Here is a 19,643-nt window from a genome sequence, read left to right as displayed (position 1 = left end):
TACACAGACCAAAGGGCATGACACAATACTCGTAGTGCCCATCCCAAGTGTTGAATGCGGTTTTCCATTCGTCTCCAGAGCTAATGTGAACCAGGTTATAGGCCCCACGGAGGTCCAACTTGGTGAATACACGGGCTCCTCGGAGCCGATCGAATAGTTCGGGGATAAGCGGCAGAGGGTATTTGTTTTTTACGGTGATCTGGTTTAATCCCCGGTAGTCAATGCAAGGGCGCAGATCACCTTCCTTCTTCTTGACGAAGAAAAAACCTGCTCCGGCAGGGGACGAGGACCTCCGAATGAACCCCTTAGCCAGGCTCTCGGTGATATAGGCAGACATAGCTCGTGTTTCAGCAGGGGACAAGGGGTATATCCTTCCTCTAGGAGGCGTAGTTCCTGGCAGTAAATCGATGGCACAGTCATAGGGACGATGAGGCGGTAGTACCTCTGACTCTTTTTTATCAAAAACGTCCGAGAAGGACCAGTAGGCAGAAGGCAGTCCTGGTAGAGACTCTGGAACCGGAGGGCGTCGGACGGGCTGGATGAATTTCAGACATCTCTCGTGACACGAGGAGCTCCATCGGGTGATTTCACCTGTACTCCAGCTGACCGACGGTTCGTGTGTCCGTAACCATGGGAGTCCCAGCAGGATCTGATGAGACATGCGCGGGAGGACGTAGAAGGTGATCTTCTCGGTGTGCAGAGCACCGATCCGTACTTCCACAGGCTTGGTGATCAGTGAGACGGTGTCAGAGAGGGGCCTCCCATCTACAGAGGCGATCACCAGCGGTTTCTCTAGAGGGAGGACAGGCACCTGGTACTTATCCACCGTGGCCTGCTGGATGAAGTTGCCTGCTGCTCCGGAATCGAGATACGCCTCTGCCGTGAACCGGGTCTCTTCTGTAGTGACTTGAATAGTCCAGGTAACGGAGTCTGAGAGAGTCCCAGCACCTAGGGTGGCCTCTCCTACCAAGCCTAGGCTTTGGAGTTTCCCGGCTTCTCGGGACAAGAGCGTAGCAGGTGTGTGCCATCACCGCAGTAGAAGCAGAGACCCTTTGCTAGTCGTTCTGCTCGGCGTTGCTCCGACTGCCTCAGGCGGTCAATCTGCATGGGCTCGTAGGTAGACGCGCCAGGTGACGCCAACTGGGGAGCGATGGACTTCTGTGATGGGGAGGAGTGCCGTATCGGACGCCTCTTGTGGGACACCTCTTTGGATCGTTCCTGAAAGCGAAGATCCACTCGAGTCGCTAGAGCAATCAGGGTATCCAGGGTGGAAGGCACGTCATGACCAGCCAGCTCATCTTTAATACGACCCGAGAGTCCTTCCCAGAAGGTGGCGGTTAGGGCCTCATTGTTCCACCCGAGTTCCGAGGCCAAGGTGCAAAAACGAATAGCATATTGGCCCACCGTCAGAGTCCCCTGATGTAGCCGGAGGAGGGATGAGGCAGACGCGGAGGCGCGTCCGGGCTCGTCAAAGGTGCTACAAAATGCCTGCAGGAACTCCTGGATGTTGGTGGTTACCGGATCCTCCTTCTCCCACAAGGGGTTCATCCAGGCCAGTGCATCTCCCTCTAGATGGGACATCATGAACGCGACATTGGCTTGGTCAGAGACAAAAAGGTGCGGCAGCAGCTTGAAATGGAGGGAGCATTGATTTATGAATCCCCTGCAGGTCTTGGGATCTCCGGCGTACCGGGGTGGTGAGGCCAAACGAAGCTTGGAAGCATCCAAGGAGGCTGCCACGGGAGCTGCGGCCGTGGATTGTGCAGTGGAAACCTGAGAAGCCAAGGACGTGGCCGTTGCTTGCAGCGTGTTCAGGCGGGTATCCACAGAAGACATGAAAGACAGCATGCGGGTCTGGGTCTCGCGCTGTCGTATGAGTTCCTGCTGCAGGGCCGCTAGTGCTTCGGCGGGATCCATGGCCTGTTCTGGCTGTTACGTCCAGGTGGTGGAAACTCTGGACCGTACACCGGTTTCCCCTGAGGAGGCAGCCAGGCCGGTTACCCCGCCAGGGGGTCTGGATGCACGGCAGCCGAAGCACTGTTGGTAGTCAGACAGTCCGTAGGAGAGCTGGAAAGGTGGATGTCGTGGAACAAACGGAGTTCTGGACGGTAGTCCGGGTGACGAGGCTCAGGGTCCGAGGCCGGGTAGTAGGGTCAGGCGGGATCCGGAACCTGCTGAGCGATGGGACGGGTCACCAAACGGAGCCAGGGACTGGAGACTGGCGGAACTGCAGAGGTGGTGGAACATCCGCCGAAGTCACCGTCAGGGTACTGTAGTGGACGTGGTTCGGAGCGGCTGGCGTGGCAGAACAGGCTCTACGAGACTTGACAGGGTTAAGACAGAGCAAGCAATACGGGGACCTGAACTCCTAGTCTATCAAACACGTAGAACAGGCCCCGCCCACCAGGAAAGTGAATCTTAATATACCCTGTACCTGTCTATGCAATTTCCTGTTTCTAGGTGCTGGCCCTTTAAGAAAGGGTCAATGACCGCGCGCGCGCCCTAATGCGCATGCGCGAAGCCTGAGTACCAGAAGCCAGTCCAGGGAGCGGTGCAGAGGAAGCAGGGGTGCCCGGCTGGGTGTCCCGCGTCGCAGAGGAGCGCCGGGAGCGGGGAGCTGGACGCATGGAGGCCGCAGGCGGGGAAGAGGAGGCTGGGACCGGAGTGGTGAGCAGGGGGCGCCGCCAGGGAGTGGGCCACGGGGACCGGAGAGTGGGGCCAGGGGACCGGGAAGCGTGACAACTATGCTGGCAGCAGAGCTCAATGGCATCAGGCGGTCTTTATGTTCAAATGTCTGGGAAATAAGAGTCCCACAGATGAGGAGTTGTGGTCAGCTTTGGAGACCGAGTTTTGCAAATGGTTGTCTCCACCCAACCTGCAGCCAGGGAAGGCCGTGTGTGACAATGCTGCAAACCTGGGTGCGGACCTTCGCCGGGGCAAGGTGACACACATGCGTTGTATGACTCACGTGTTGAACCTTGTTGTCCAGCAATTTTTAACCCATTAACCCAGCCTAGATGGGCTTCTACCCAGGGCACGGTTACTATGTGCTCACTTCCGCCGTTCACACGGCGCAGCTGACCAACTTGCATTGCTCCAGAAGTCTTTCGGCCTGCCGGTTCACCGCCTGAAATGCGATGTCTCGACACGCTGGAATTCGATTCTCCATATGTTGCAGTGACTGTGGCAGCACCGCAGAGCCCTGGTGCAATACGTTATGACGTATAACCTGGATAACCTGGGCCAACGAGATGCAGATGTGGGGAAGATCACGCTGATGGAGTGGTCTCAAATTAAGGACCTATGGACCCTTCTGCACAGTTTCGACATGGCGACGAAGATGTTTAGCGCTGACAATGCCATTATCAGCATGACAATTCCAGTCATTTACATGCTGGAGCACACTCTAAACAGTATTCAGAGTCTGGTGGTGGGACAAGAGGAAGAGGAGGAAGTACAGGAAGATTCATATGCGGAAGGGATACCAAGATCTACAAGGTCCAGACGGTCAGCATCACCAAGGCGGCAGGCATGGGATGGTGGGGAAGAGGGATTAACAAGGGCGCATGGTAGCAGCCAAACTGTTGAGGAAGGTGCAGGAGCCGAGGAAGAAATGGATGACGAACTGGCGATGAGCATGGAAGACTCAGCAGATGAGGGAGACCTTGATCACATTTCTGTTGCTCGAGGTTGGGGGGAGAGGACAGAGGAAGGAATCATGATTCTCATCTTGCCGCCAACAACACAGCAAGGACTTGGTCCTCCTGGATGCGCAAGACACATGAGCGCCTGCTTGCTGCACTACTTACAACATGACCCTCGGATTGTCCGAATTCGAAGTAATGCTGACTACTGGGTTGCCACACTCTTAGATCCCCGATACAAGTCAAAATTTGCCGAAATAATTCCAGCCATAGAAAGGGACGCACGTATGCAGGAGTATCAGCAGAAGCTGTTATGCAATCTTAGCTCGGCTTTTCCACTAAACACCAGTGGTGCACAGAGTGAATCTCACAGTTCTAACTTGCCAAGCATGCGACTGTCGAGTCATCATCAGTCAAACCGTACCAGCAACACCGTATCTGTTGGTAACAGCAATTTTATGGAATCGTTTCATGATTATTTTAGACCATCCTTTGCAAGGCCACAAGAGACAAGAAGCTGACACATAGTCAACGGCTGGAGAGGATGATACAGGAGTATCTCCGAGTGAATATAGATGCCATGACTCTGCAAATGGAGCCTTGCTTATTTTGGGCTTCCATTCTGGAAAAATGGCCAGAGCTCTCCACTTACGCCTTGGAGATCTTGTCGTGTCCCGCAGCCAGCGTCGTCTCGGAACGTGTCTTCAGTGCTGCTGGGTGTGTGCTGACAGATAAGCGCACACATCTGTCCAGTGACAATGTGGACAGATTAACGTTCATCAAAATGAACAAGTCATGGATCCGCAAGGACTTTTCTACCCCTGTGTCATCCTGGGGACAGTAAATGCTTGTGGATTTGGATTGTACTTAATGCAAATCAACATGTCAAGTTTGCAACTAGGGGACAACTGATGGCAGTTAAGTGGTGTCTGTGGCCCAATTTTTGGAAAAAAGGGAGACTCTGATTGGAGTCCCCATGCTGTGTTTTACATGATTTTAGAAGGAAATGACATGCCTATATCTGTGTCTCCTCCTCCTTTTACTCGTCCAGCTCTTTTGTTTCACATGAGTATATGTACTTGTCACTTTCCATGTATTTGTGGTGTCGTGTGAGTTGTTTGTCACCTTTTGGACACCTTAGAAGGTGTTTTCTATGTGTTTGTATGTGTTTGTGTTTGCCTGCCATTGTTTTCAATGGCGTTCGAAGGTGTTCGACGAACTTTCCCGCCGTTTGATGAACCGAACCGAACTCGGACATTAGGGGGGGGCTCAACACTACTCATTAGTATAAGATAAAAGATCTTTAGAAATACTTTTTTTAAATATCTCTTTAGCTATGGTACTAGATACAGGGACGGTTAGGCAGGGATTAGCAATATGCACCCAGAACTGCTCGTGGCTCTGGGTGCATATTGCACCTGACAGACAGTTTCTCTTTAAGCTGTTAAAAAATACCACAACCAACAGCAAAATGTTTTTTCTAAATGTAGTGGTTTGGAGCTCTTTATTAAAAAAAATTGAGTTCTATGCGTTGTAAAGAAGTAATAATAAATTAATCAACCAAATTATTGGACCTAAAAGAGAAATTAAGGTAAATGATAGACTAATGTATTAAAAATTTACAGTATATAATGTATGATAGCCACCTAATATACCTGTGACTGGTGCCTTATGCAAACCCCATCTGTGTGCATATCTAATACCAGCAACCACCCCCTCCATTGTAGGTTGTGAGTGGTTGTCTCATAGATATTCTGCACCTGTGTTTCCCCCTCCTTTATCATAAGGGGCAACTCCATCCTGGTAGTGCATTTGCTGTTTGACCCTTGTTGGCTAATGCCTGTTTCTGGTGAGTTTTTTTGACCACCTAATATTCTGGTATTAATGCATTTCTGTATATACTTCATTATTTCTTAGATCTGCATCTCTGAATTGGAAAACAAATCATTACGAGAGGATGTCACCATTTTGGAGCAAGAGGTGTTGGAACTAGAGGTATGTTTAATGGTGAAGGCCTCAAGTACTTGTCAAAAGTGAAGATATTTTAAAGGTTTGATTGTGGTCAACAAGTCTACCCCATTTATGTAGATTTGTGGCAGCTCGTAGGAACCAAGAGATCCAACAGCAATGATGTTTGAGACCTTGCGCTCCTCCACCTTTTATCTTGGTCTCAACAGACCACAGGACATGGTTCTAGTAAACCATGTCCTTTGTCTGCTTTTCTTCAGGAAATGGTTTGTGGGCTGTCTTTGTACATCATCTTTGGAAGAGGCTTCCTTCTGGGATGACAGCCATGCAGAGTATTGTGATACAGTGTGTGGTTTATACTCTTAGCACTGACAGGCTGACCCCCCGTTTAGCCTCTGCAGCAATGCTGGCATCAATCATACGTCTATTCTGAAGAGACAACCTCTGGAATGGCACTGAGCACGTGCACGCAACTTCTGTGGTCGACCATTTCAAGGCCTATTCTGAGTGGATCCTGTCTTGTTAAACCGCTGTATGGTCTTGGCCGCCATGCCAAAGCTCAGCTTCAGGGTGGTGGCAATCTTCTTATAGCCTCGGCCATCTTTATATAGAGCTACAATTCTATTTTTCAGATCCTCAGGGAATTCTTTACCATGAGGAGCCATATTGAACTTCCAGTGACCAGTATGAGAGAGTGTGTGAGCGATAACACCAAATGTAATACACACCTGTTCCTCATTCACACCTGAGACCTTGTAACACAAATGAGTCACATGACACCGAGGAGGTTGTCTATTTGGCACAATTTGGCCACTTTCACTTAGGGATGTACTCACTTTTGTTGCAAGTGGTTTTGACATTATGTGTTGAGTTATTTAGAGGACACCAAATTTACACAGTTATACAAGCTGTACACTGACTACTGTACATTGTGTCAGATCTTCAGTGTTGTCCCATGAAAAGATATAATAAAATATTTACAAAAATTTGAGGGGTGTGCCTACTTTTGTGACATACTATATTTAACCTCTTCACGACACATGACATACTGGGTACGTCATGGATTGTGTCCGATTAATCCCTGCCAGCTGCCACGGGCAGCTGTCAGCGATCTCTGCACATTTCAGCAGATTTGAACAGCTGACATGTGTGGCTATCAGTTATGAGTGGATTCGCTACCCACTCGTGCCTGTTAACCCCTTAGAGCGCACTGTGAAAATATCACAGCGCGCCATACATGCCGGCCGCGGTAAAAATTCACTTACCCGGCGCCATCAGAAGTCACATGATGTGATCACGTGGATCCGATGGTTGTCATGGTAGCACAGGGTCATGTGATGACTCCTGTAGCTATCATGAGTCAGTTCCTCTTACAGCCAGCAGACTGTGTGTGAGAGAAAAGCAGCATTTCTGCAAATCAGAGCAATGCTGCTCTGATCTACAGAAAAGAATGAGCGATCAGACTGCTAATCCTTATAGTCCCCCAGGGAAGTAGTAAAATAAAAAAAGTAAAAAAAAAACCCTAAAAGTTCAAATCACCCCCTTTTTCATTGAACAATAAAGGATTAAAAAAAATAAAAATATACAGATCAAAATATAAAATTAATCTGATCTGTAAACGGCATAATGGTAAAAAAAAATCAAACCATTTTGCACAAGAAGCGATAACAGGCGATCAAAATGTAGCATCTGCGCAAACATGGTACCGTTAAAAACGCCAGCTCGAGATGCAAAAAATAAGCTATCGGTGAGCCATAGATCCCGAAAAATCAGAACGCTGCGGATCACGGAAAATGGCGCAAAAAGTGAGCCATTGTTTTGGACAAGCTTGTGAATTTTTTTCAACCTATATATATAAAAGTAGACCTATATATGTTAGGCATCTACGAAATCATACCGACTTGAGGCATCTCACCAACACATTAGTTTTACCATATAGTGAACCTGGTGAATAAAATATCCTAAAAACAATGAAGCACTCACATTTTTTTCTGCAATTTATTCGCACTTGGAATTTTTTTGCCGTTTTCCAGTACATTATATGTTAGAATTAATGGTTTTATTCAAAAGTACAACTCGTCCCACAAAAAAATAAGCACTCATATGGCAAGATTAACAGAAAAATAAAGTTTCGGCTCTCGAAAGAAGGGGAGGAAAAAAAAACGGAAAAAAAACGGAAAATCACCTGGGGGTGAAGGGGTTAAGATGCTGTAGCTCACAAATGGCTAGTTCTATTATAGACCTGCTTCAAAGAGTACATTGGTGAGTATTGAATATAGTTCACCTTCACTTTGCGCTATAAGTTATAGGGAAAAGTGTGACCCGGAAGGAGTTTGCCGCCATGACACCGCCTGGGTGAGTACACCGCGCGTGCTCCTACACCCCTATCCCTTCCACCAATGTTTATAATCACCGGATTCTGGTCCCCATTGTCTTATATGTGCACCGGATTCCGGAGTGGATCAGACTTTTTTTTTAATTCTGCCGGTGATCTGCCGGTCCCGGTTTTTGGCCAGTTCGATCAGCTCTAGCTATAACATTCCCTATGTATTTAGAGTGCAGTGATTGTAGTGAGGCGCTCCGTGATACAATTTTTCAGCTTCATCAGCTCCATAGTATGTTGATTTTTTCCACAGTGCAATTTGAATGCAAAGACTCTGGAGCTTAGAGAAATGGACAACAACAATCAAGAGGTCAGTGAGCCATTGGGTGTTTAGTTTCTTCTTCCATCTTTAAAGGGAACCTGTCACCGTTTTTCGGCATATAAGCTGCGGCCACCACCACTGGGCTCTTATACACAGCATTCTAACATGTTGTATATGAGAGGCCAGGCCGCTGTGTAGTACATAAAAAACACTTTATAATACTCACCTAAATGGTCATGTGACGTCCTGGCAAAACTAGGTAGTCACATAAGTGAACCATCCTTCTTGGGAGACCCACACAAAACCCACATCCAGGTATAACACACAGGCAGTAAAGCCTAGCCACCCCCCATGACAATAGGGACACACCAGTGGGTGGGACCAGGCGGATGAGAATGCCCACCTAGGGGTCCTGAGGTGTTCTGGGAGGGAACAAGACAGTTGAAGTTAAGTTGAAGTTTAGTTGATTGGAAGTCGGAGTTGACAGTGGAGGAGTGTGGACGTGTAGTGGAGTCAGGGGTAGGGGCCCCTGGACTACCGGGCTAGGTGGCAGATGGCAAACAGGACCATAGGCGCCGGAGATCCGGTCGCGGGAGACCTTAAGTGGACCGGGGCAGGGTTGTAGCCCGCTTGTGCCGACAGCGGGAATTCGGTCCGGAGGCCGTGCACAGATGGGGTACCTGGACCATAGGATGAGGAAGGTTGCAAGCCTCTTGTTAATTGACCAGCCAGGGACAAGGTTTCAGGCCGTGTTCCACAAGAAGCCCAGAGAGCGAAATGGAATCCCAACGCGGGGGATAGGGTGTCCGTCAGAACCCACAGAAATCCCAAGGGTCAGATTTCGTGGGCCACAGCTTCCAAACAAGCACAATACCAGGAGTGGACTTCCTCGTTCCAAGTGGAGTTGTTCCAAAACAAACACAGACACGAAGTGCAGGAGGAAGGAACCCCTGTTTGCTACACCCGGGTGTGGGACCCGAATGCACCCGCCAGAGGCGACCAGTCACTTGGAATTTGGTTTACCACTGGACTTTGTGTGTGATCTTTGAACTGTGAGTACGCCAATTATCCCCGATCCAACTCGGCGCGTCCCCTCCGGCAGCCATTACCCACGGGTGGCATCACAGACAAATCAATCCCCTGTAAATACCCACTTCCGACGGTTGTGAGGACGGACGGCCGTACGAGCCTGGAATCCGGTCACCACTCGAGCCGCAGTAAAGAACCCGGATCCGAGCGGCCGCTGCAGCGGCATGGCCTCCCCGTCCGCAACAGTCACGCTGCGGTGGATTTGAGTCAGATGGGCGTCTCCATTCTCCGGTAAAGGTGACACCTTTTTTGGCCATCTTCATCCTCCTTCTTCTGTAGCCGGGGTGCATGACGCATCTACGTCATCCACACTCGCCGGCATTGAGGTCCTGCACAGGCGCACTTTGATCTGCCCTGAGCAGGGCAGATCAAAGCATTGTAGTGCGCATGCGCGGGACCGACTAATGTGTATTACGTAGGATGCGTCATGCACACAGGCTTCAGAAGGAGGACGAAGATGGCTGAAAGAGGAGGCGCCGACACCAGACAATGGGGACGCCCATATGGCCCAACTCCACTGCAGCACGACCGTTAGGTGAGTATTATAAAGTGTTTTTTATGCTCTACACAGTGGCCTGGGCTCTTATATACAGCACGTTAGAATGCTGTGTATAAGAGCCCACTGGTGGTGGCCACCGCTTATATGCCGAAAAACCGGTGACAGGTTCCCTTTAATGGGAGACCCTTTAGTCTAAAATCATGGTTATTCTTTATACTAATTGATGTCATACTATAATAAATAGATCTTAGTAACCATTAATTGTTTCTAAAGCTCCCTCCAAGTGAGGATTTCCTCTGCTGAACCCCAGTATTGTGTCAGAGCGTTGGCCACCAGAATCCAGGGACAGTTTGGTAAACATCGACGTCTTATATTCTAGTATATTAATTTTATATCTATTCTAGAGCGAATCCGTCATAAAAGAGATGACTGTGACACTCAACGATTACATATCCACTAAAGAGGTAAAATACATCACTTTATTACTGCTTTGCTCAGTCCCCAATCTTTATTAAACTATTTTTTTAATCAATATTTCTCCAGGATCTAAAGAATACAATCCAAGAATTAGAATGCCAGCTGGAAGAATCTCTGGAGGAACTTGCAATGTCAGTAATTACTGTGTGTCTCATTCCTGTATTACATATTTCTATAAGGTTAAATGATGTTTAGTAAACCCTAAGTAATTTCCAGATTCCAGAAATTGGGAACAATTTGTATTTACTATTTAAAGGTCTTATGGTCAGCGGGGTCCTCTCTCTCCTGTATAGTGTAAGTTCTTATGGTCAACAGAGTCCTCTTTGCCTTCTGTAGAGTCTAAGCTCTTATTGTCAGCAGGGTCCTCTCTCTTCTGTAGAGTGTAAGTTATCTTGGTCAGCGGGGTCCTTTCTCTCTCTCCCCTGTATAGTATAAGTTCTTATGGTCAGCAGGGTCCTCTCTCTTTCATGTAGAATCTAAGCTCTTATGGTCAGCAGAGTCCTCTCTGTCTTCTGTAGAGTCTAAGCTTTTATGGCCAGCGGGATCCTCTCTCTCTCTCATAGAGTGTAAGCTTTTATGGTTAGGTGAGTCCTCTCTTTCTCCTGTAGCGTGTAATCTCTTATGGTCAGTGAGTTCCTCTCTCTCTCCTGTAGAGTTTAAGCTCTTATGGTCAGTGGGTTCCTCTCTCACCTGTAGAGTGTAAGCTGTTTTGGTCAGCGTGTTCCTCTCTTTCTTTCCTGTAGTGTCTAAGCTCTTATGGTCAGCAGAGTCCTCTCTGTCTTCTGTAGATACTAAGCTCTTATTGCCTGTGGGGTCCTCTCTCTCTCTCTCTCTCTCTCCTGTAGATACAAAGCTCTTATGGACAGGTGGGTCCTCTTTCTCTCCTGTAGAATGTAAACTTTTATGGTTAGTGGGTTCCTCTCTCTCTCCTGTAGAGTGTAAGCTCTTATGGTCAGTAGGGTCCTCTCTCTCTTGTAGAGTGTAAGCTGTTTTGGTCAGCGGGTTCCTCTCTTTCTTTCCTGTAGTATCTAAGCTCTTATGGTCAGCAGAGTCCTCTCTGTCTTCTGTAGATACTAAGCTCTTATGGCATGTGGGGTCCTCTCTCTCGCTCGCTCTCCTGTAGATACAAAGCTCTTATGGACAGGTGGGTCCTCTTTCTCTCCTGTAGAATGTGTATAAGCTGTGGACAAAGAAGCGCAATAGGGTATTACCCCAATAAAATGGGGTGAGGGGGGAGAGTATATACTCACCAGATGGAGTTGTGCAAGTCACAACCCCTTAAACAGCATGTAGATTAACGATCCAGGCAGCAGCCACCCGATGGCAGATAACAGAGAGTGGTGGATATAGGTGATAATGCCGCGCCACAGATCACTTCAGGAACAGTAAGATTAACGTATCTTTATTGGCATAGGTCTACGCGTAGACCTATGCCAATAAAGATACGTTAATCTTACTGTTCCTGAAGTGATCTGTGGCGCGGCATTATCACCTATATCCACCACTCTCTGTCTCCTGTAGAATGTAAACTTTTATGGTGCATGCAATTACAAGCCTTCCGGCTTAGAAAATACATACAGGGGAGAGGAGAAAGGACTCTGCTAACCATAAGAGCTTACAGTCTACAGAACAGAGAGAGAGAGGACCCTGCTTACCATAAGAGCTTACACTCTACAGGAAAGAGACTTACTCAGTGATCATGGAGATGGAAAACAACTCTGCCATACAAACTGTGCTCTACTGGGAACCGCTAATCTGTGATAGCTCCAATACTGACCACCACTGTACAAGGTGTGATAATCATGGCTGCAGAGATCATTATGGAGATTTCTGTGACATTAGCCCACTCACTGATTCTTCAGCAATGTGGGAAATGGTGGGAGATGGTGACTAATTTTTTGGGAACCGTGAATCAAACCTTACAATGCTTAAATTTTGGGGAAGCACGATTTTTAGGAAATTTGACTTGACCTCAATCCTCCGTGGATTGATCCATTCATCTCTTCTGCTGATAGTAGATAAGACAGCTGGAGAACGCATAAAAACAGCAAAGAAGCACAATAAGTGGCAGAATGACAGAAATACCAAAACCTGCATTGGAGCATGGACTTGTTACATTATCTATTATAGTACACATATTTATTTTATCTATTGGCTCTAAACCACTTATTTTATGTTATCTTTTGATAAATAACTGGAGAACTAAAGACTTTCTTACAGGTACCTGTGATTATCAATAGAAAGAAATGGAGTCAATTTCCATAATTTGAAAAAGTAAAAATAGGTTTTATTTTACAATCACTATTAAAATGTAAATTCAAACACAATACATAACGGGAAGAAACAAGTGCAGAGAGAAGGAAGAGCGCATACCAAGGGACATAGTAAAGGATTGGTATAAAAGCATGGATCAAAAAATATGAATGTATAAGGAAATTGCACTATGCCCATGTATTCTAGTAGTACCCTAGTGATGCCAAAAGATGTTGTTTGAATGGAAATTAATGTGAAATTGCACTAAGGCCATATACCTGAATAAAAAATCTCTTGGCTCCGTATGTCACACAATTTCGTATATAGCATTTGGGACAAAGCCCAGGACACCGGGCTTAAGGGTGACAAAAAAATGTAAATGGGTAAATGTACCGCCCCACTCTCAGCAGCTGAGCTGCTCGGATCCGGCCCTTCTGTGGGTGGCTCCAGGGTCTCCGGACCACTTCAAATGAAAAGGGGGCTAGTCATGGTATGGTGGATGTGGGACGTAAATGTACGGGCTGAGCCGTACGGAGTTCGTGACGCCACCCACAGTGTGTGGTGATTTTGGGCACCACCACTGCAGTTACGGGGCACCCGGGGGAGATGTTGTGCAGCAAGTTGTTAACCCCTCGTTGGCAGGGATGGTGGCCCTGGGACCCGTTGGAGGTTTGGCGATGCAGGGAGATGGGCAACCGCAGGGTGCTGATGTACTCACTATTAGAAAACACACGAGTCGCTGGTAAACCAAGGTGATGGTGGTCGGTGCCCGCAGCTGGCTGCGTTCGGGTTCCCCCACCCGGCTGGTGGTCTCTGTCTTTCTCCTGCACCCGTGTAAGATGGTGGACTGCCTGTGCTTGCAACTTCAGGAGTCCGCTCTGGCTTGTGGTTGCCTAAGGAGCCCTTTGTCCACCGACGCTGGCCCGTGGGATCTTTGAGCCGTGGCGGTGGCCTTCTATCCCCCTCGGTGGGCTGTTGCCTTCAGTCGGGACTTTGGGTGGGACAGGACCTCTAGTCCTGGCCGCACTCAGTTAATTAGCTACACCCCAGTTGCTCCTGGACCTAGCTTCAGGGTCTGAGTACCCCCCTTTGTACTCCGTTTTCTGAGTCGGTTCCCCGGGTCGGCACCGGCGGGACACTACCCTGTCCCGGTCCATCTCGGTTCCACCGAGCTGTATTCCTGGCTCTTGCAGATGGAAGACCACCATCTGCCTCCTAGCCAAAGGCACCAGGGCTCCTACCCTGGTACCTGTCAGTTTGTTTCAGGCCTCAGACACAGGCCTGACCTCCACTCTCACTGAACTCTCAAACTGCTCTGTCTGACGTTTCTGACTTTTGCCCGCCCCGGGCTGTCTAGGACTCTTCGGTGGGTGTCTTCCAACCTCCTGGTTCCGCCCCCTGATGTGTCTAACAAGCCCTGAGGGGGGTGACTAGGGTTTTGTGCTTGACTGTGTGTTACCTGTGGGGGAAGGTGTAATGCGGGGCCCTATTTGTGACTACCTGGCCCGGCTAGGGTGTCACATAAACACGCTACAGTAATGAATAATTTTAAATGACAACTAATCCATCAGATGTCCATGATGGCGAAACGCGCGTCGGGGCCCCTAGGATTGCGTTTACCTTTGTGACGGGACAATATGGGTACGCTGGATCATTGCTATTTTGCGTTCTTACATTGCCTGACTTAGATTGTTTTCTAGTGGTTGTTTCCATTATTGCTGACCTGAACTTTCATGCCTGGTTTGTTTTTTATGAACATCTGATGGATTAGTTGTCATTTTAAAGTAATCATTACTATAGTGTTTTTATCCGTTTACATTTTTTGTCACCCTTTAGCCCGGTGTCCTAGGCTTTGTTCCAAATGTTACATGCTATATACGAAATTGTGTGACACACGGAGCCAAATGGATTTTCTATTCAGGTATATGGCCTTAGTGCAATTTCAGATTAATTTCCATTCAAACAACATCTTTAGGCATCACTAGGATACTACTAGAATACATTGGCATCGTGCAATTTCCTTATATATCTATATTTTTTGATCCATGCTTTTATACCAATCTTTTACTATGTCCCTTGGTATGCGCTCTTCCTTCTCTCTGCACTTGTTTTTTCCCCTTATGTATTGTGTCTGAATTTACATTTTAATAGTGATTGTACAATAAAATAATTTTTACTTTTTCAAATTATGGAAATTGACTCCCTTTCTTTCTATTGATAGTACAGTGGAACCTCGGTTTACGAGTAACTTGGTGTGCGAGTATTTCGCTATACGAGCAAAGCTTGCTGTAAATTTGTAACTCAGTTTACGAGTAATATTTACTCTACGAGCAAATACTCACTGCACACACTTTCGGTTCCGTACGTTCACCGCGCTCTGACCCGCTCTTGCAGTCCGCACAAACACGCACAAACACACACAAACACACACGCACACACATATATTATGCTCACCTTACCTTCCGTTCCCTTGCCGGCCCCCTGGTTCTTGTAGTCCGCAGGTACAGTATGTGTATCGGATAACCATCGCAACAATGCAGGAGCTTCCGCTGTCAGCGCTTCTCAAAGGCAGGGCGCTGACCAATCAGAGGCAAGCGGCTCATGTCTTTGATGTCAACGCACTGGCCAATCAGAGCAAGCGGCTCCTGCGTATGACGTTGACCTCTACAGCGGAAGCTCCTGCATGGTCGCAATGGTTACCTGATACACATACTGTACCTGCGGACTACAAGAACCAGTTGGCCGGCGAGGGAATGGTGGATAAGGTGAGCACAATATGTGTGTGTGTGTGTGTTTGTGTGTGTGTGGAATGGCACAATAGGGGACACTGCACAAGTTGTGGATCGAATTGTCTGAGCTTCCATTATTTCCTATGGGAATTTTTGCCTTGCTAGACAAGTAACTTGGTTTACAAGCACACTCCAAGAACGGATTGTTCTCGTAAACCAAGGTTCCACTGTACTTATTTAGGAGTTTTCCTTATAACTGGTTCTTGAACCATAATGGTTTCTCAGATGATATTGATTTCAGGTACCTGTGATTGTGATGAAACTTCATAGATTGTATAACTGACCTCTCTCTTTAAGGAGGAAAGAAATCGAGGAAAGGGCTTTTATGGAGAACAGAAGAGCCAGCGACACAATAATGTGTGAGATAATACAGATCGATCTGGTGAGTGGAGACTAGAGATGAGCCACCCCCCTAGTGTTCGAGTTCGGTTCGTCGAACACCTTTGAACCCCATTGAAAACAATGGCAGGCAAACACATACAAACACATTATACATGTACACATACAGTTAATAAACATTGCCATTATATTTACAGGTCCCCGCTATGCGTCCTGCAGACTCTGTCTCCCGCCGCTTCTCCTTCCGATCATCGCTGCGCCCTCCCAGTAACCAGCACTGATGATAGCACCTTCCGTGACGTCGCCATAGCATGTGACCAGTCACGTGTGTATTATCTCATTGGCTACAGACTGGTCACATGGCTAGACGTCATGCTAGTTCCTGTCAGTGCATCTCTCCGGTACATGGTGCTTGTTTGAGCATCTCCGTGTACCGGCGAGATGCTTGGGCACATGCTTGGCTCACCCTTCCTGCATGTTGGCGCTCTTTACAGAGTCAGCCCACATGCAAGGACTGGATGCCACAGCCGGTGAATAGCGGCACCGGGAATCAGGTGATCGGAGATCACCGTTGCTATAGTAACCCGCCTGTCAGATTACTATTTCAACGGTAGCAGCGGTGCCATCACCGCTTACATCCCGCAGCCTCTACTCACTCACTGAGTGATTAGACTGCATGGGAGCAGCAGAGTCTTCCTCCCATGCAGTGTTGTCTGATGTAGCAGAGCTGCATGGGTTGAAGGAGAAATAAGACAGAAGATCAGGATCGTGGAGGGTTGAGAGGGAGTAATAAACATGGAGTCTCTAAGTGTGTCTGTGTATTTATTTCTATTAAAGTATTTTTTCTGTGTGGTGTCTTTTTTTTAACCCTTTATTGGAGATTCTTAATGGCCGTGTCAAACTTGCCTGACATTAAGAATCTCTGGCTTAATACTAGCTAGTAAAATGAAGCAAGTATTAACCCTTTACTACCCAGCAATCCACCCGGCATCAGGGCTGCTGGAAAAGTTTGATACAGCGCCAGATGTTGGCGCTTCTATGAAACCGCCATTTTCTGGGGTGGCTGCGGACTGCAATTCGCAGCAGAGGGGCCCAGAAAGCTCGGGCCAACCTGTGCTGCGGATTCCAATCCCCAGCTGCCTAGTTGTACCTGGCTGAACACAAAAATGGGGCGAAGCTCATGTCGTTTTTTTTTTTTAATTATTTCATGAAATTCATGAAATAATTAAAAAAAGGGCTTCCCTGTATTTTTAGTTCCCAGCCGGGTACAAATAGGCAGCTGGGGGTTGTGGGCAGCCATACCTGCCTGTTGTACCTGGATAGCATACAAAAATATGGCGAAGCCCACGTCATTTTTTTTGGTGGGCAAAAAACTCCTGCATACAGTCCTTGATGGAGTATGCTGAGCCTTGTAGTTCTGCAGCTCCTGTCTGCTCTCCTGCATACACTAGTGAATGGAGCATGCTGAGCCTTGTAGTTCTGCTCCCCCTGTCTCTCCCTCCAGCATACAGTCCTGGATGCAGCATGCTGAGCCTTGTAGTTCTGCAGCTGCTGTCTGCTCTCCTCCATACAGACCTACAGCAGACAGCAGTTGCAGAACTACAAGGCTCAGCATTCTCCATTCACTAGTGTATGCAGGAGAGTTTTTTGCCCCCCAAAAAAATTACGTGGGCTTCGCCATATTTATGTATGCTAGCCAGGTACAGCAGGCAGATACAGACTGCCCCCAACCCCCAGCTGCCTATTTGTACCCGACTGGGAACCAAAATATAGGGAACCCCTTTGTTTTTTTAATTATTTCACGAATTTCATGAAATAATTAAAAAAAAAATGACGCAGGCTTCGCCCAATTTTTGTGTCCAGCCAGGTACAACTAGGCAGCTTTGGATTGGAATCCGCAATGCAGGGTGCCAAGCTTTCTGGGCACCCCTGCTGTGAATTGCAGTCCACAGTCGCCCCAGAAAACGGCGCTTTCATAGAAGCGCCATCTTCTGGCGCTGTAACCAACTCTTCCAGGAGCCCTGGTGACGTGTGGCTCGCTGGGTAATAATGGGGTTAGGGCTAGCTGTATATTATCAACTGGCCCTAAGCCCAAAATTCATGGCGTCATGCCAATATTAGGCATGGCCACCATGAATTTCTAGTACAGATAAAAAAAACAACACACAGAAAAATATTTTTGATTAGAAATAAAACACAATACAATTAGTGGCTCCATCTTTATTGAAATAAAGAACCCCCCTCCACAGTAATCCTGGGTCAAGTGTTGTGAATGTCAGTTATGCTTTTGCTGCTGTGAGGCTCCCTCTTGTGGCCAGGAATGGTTTGGACAGAGACCAGGTGTGTTGAGCAATGGGCGTTTCCATTGCTAACTCTCTGCCTATTTAAACCCTGGTCTGCTAGCAGGCTATGCCGGATGTCAGTTCTTTGTTCACCAGCCTGCTTCATCCTGCTCCAGACCACATCTACCCCAGATAAGTGCTTGGCTCTTTATTTGTTGTTTGGTTCTTTTTGCTCTTATCTGAGTTTGTCATTTGCTGTGGTTGTTTTCAGTTTATTGGCATGCAGGGATCTTCCCTCTCAGTTGCTTAGCTGGGAAACTCCCTGCAGCTATGTTTGGAGTATTGCTCCTATAAGTCCATGTGTTTGTTTCTTCTTGAATTTGTAATGGTTCCTGCTTTCTGTTCATTGGTATGACAAGAGCGCCTGGTATAGGACGGAGTTCAGATCTAGTGATCTGAGGGCTTTTTGTACTATCAGGTTTTTTGGAATTTTGTAGGGATTTTCTCTGGCCACCATCAGTCCCTTTCCTATCCTGTCCTATTTAGTCAGTAGGGCCCCACCTTTTGCTAATCCTATCATCTATCTGTGTATTGTGTTTACCTATATCACCGCAGTCTTTGAATGTGGGGTGCTTGCTATTCTTTATCTATTTTCTGAGGCAGAGAGTTATTCATCTTTCCTTCCTTTAGGATAGCTAGTTCTCCTGCTGGGTTCGTGGTGCACAGGATGTTAGTTCACCCCTCGGCTACTTCTAGTGTTGATGGCGGCGGCCATATTAGTTGCCAATGCTCTTGTCACCTTTTACCAATGATTTATGGTGGTCTTCCATGGTTCTGGATCATAACAGTCAAGGGTCCCGCGCTGTCCAATCTGGATACAATATCATCTGATCGGTTGATCAGGTTCAAGGGCCTGAATCCCATGACACAGCAGCTGATTGTATAAACGGCTTTTATACAATCAGCTGATGCATCAGTGCAACAAAAAAACAAACTACACACTTCTGTGCAGATTTCTGTCCGACAGCATCAGCTGATAGTTTATCCGACCAGGCGGTAAAAAGCCGGCCTCACCGCTTGACTTATAGTGTCAGCTGATTACGTCAAGTGACCGCATCAGCTAATCATCGCCAGGTCTGAGAGAGAGAGAGTGAAGAGAGAGAGAAGAGAGATAGAGAGAAAAGAGAGAGAGGAGAGAGAAGAGAGGAGAGAGAGAGAGAGAGAGAGAGGAGAGAGAGGAGAGGACGATTCCCTTTATGGCTCAGTATATACAAGAGGACGCTATCACACCAGGCACACATACAGAACAGCAACCCCAGCTCCTACCATCATAAAGCCCTGCTAAGCCAGAGTCCAGAGCAAGCCAGGAACCCCAGCAACCAGTACAGCCAAAGTCAGCAACACACCCTGACAAAAGCCCAAATAAAAGAGATCTCAGAGAGCTGCAAGATGGAGTAAACCAAGGTGATGGTGGCTGGTGCCGCGGCAGGTTGCGTTCTGGTCCCCCACCCAGCTGGTGGTCTCTATCCTTTTCCTGCACTGCTGTATGTAAGATGGACTTTCCTAGTGTGAAACTCAGGAGTCCGCTCCCGGCTGGATGTGGCCTAAGGAGCCGTGGGATCTATGGGCCCTGGCGGTGACCTAATCGGTGGGCTGTT

General features: G+C 47.7%; 1 protein-coding gene across 1 annotated transcript in view; it reads left to right on the top strand.

Moving 5' to 3' along the window:
* Positions 1 to 19,643, top strand: part of LOC142282932 (uncharacterized) — a 59,629-nt gene that overhangs the window by 29,799 nt on the left and 10,187 nt on the right. The window contains exons 6-10 of the mRNA XM_075333066.1: positions 5,562 to 5,639; positions 8,249 to 8,305; positions 10,250 to 10,309; positions 10,389 to 10,453; positions 15,662 to 15,746. Coding sequence (XP_075189181.1) covers positions 5,562 to 5,639; positions 8,249 to 8,305; positions 10,250 to 10,309; positions 10,389 to 10,453; positions 15,662 to 15,746 — 345 coding nt within the window. The remainder of the gene's footprint in view (positions 1 to 5,561; positions 5,640 to 8,248; positions 8,306 to 10,249; positions 10,310 to 10,388; positions 10,454 to 15,661; positions 15,747 to 19,643) is intronic.

Source organism: Anomaloglossus baeobatrachus, chromosome 2 (assembly GCF_048569485.1).
Source record: "Anomaloglossus baeobatrachus isolate aAnoBae1 chromosome 2, aAnoBae1.hap1, whole genome shotgun sequence".
In the NCBI taxonomy this organism is placed as follows: domain Eukaryota; kingdom Metazoa; phylum Chordata; class Amphibia; order Anura; family Aromobatidae; genus Anomaloglossus; species Anomaloglossus baeobatrachus.
The sequence above is the reverse complement of the archived record's forward strand: the minus strand, read 5'-3'. Positions and strand labels throughout refer to the sequence as shown.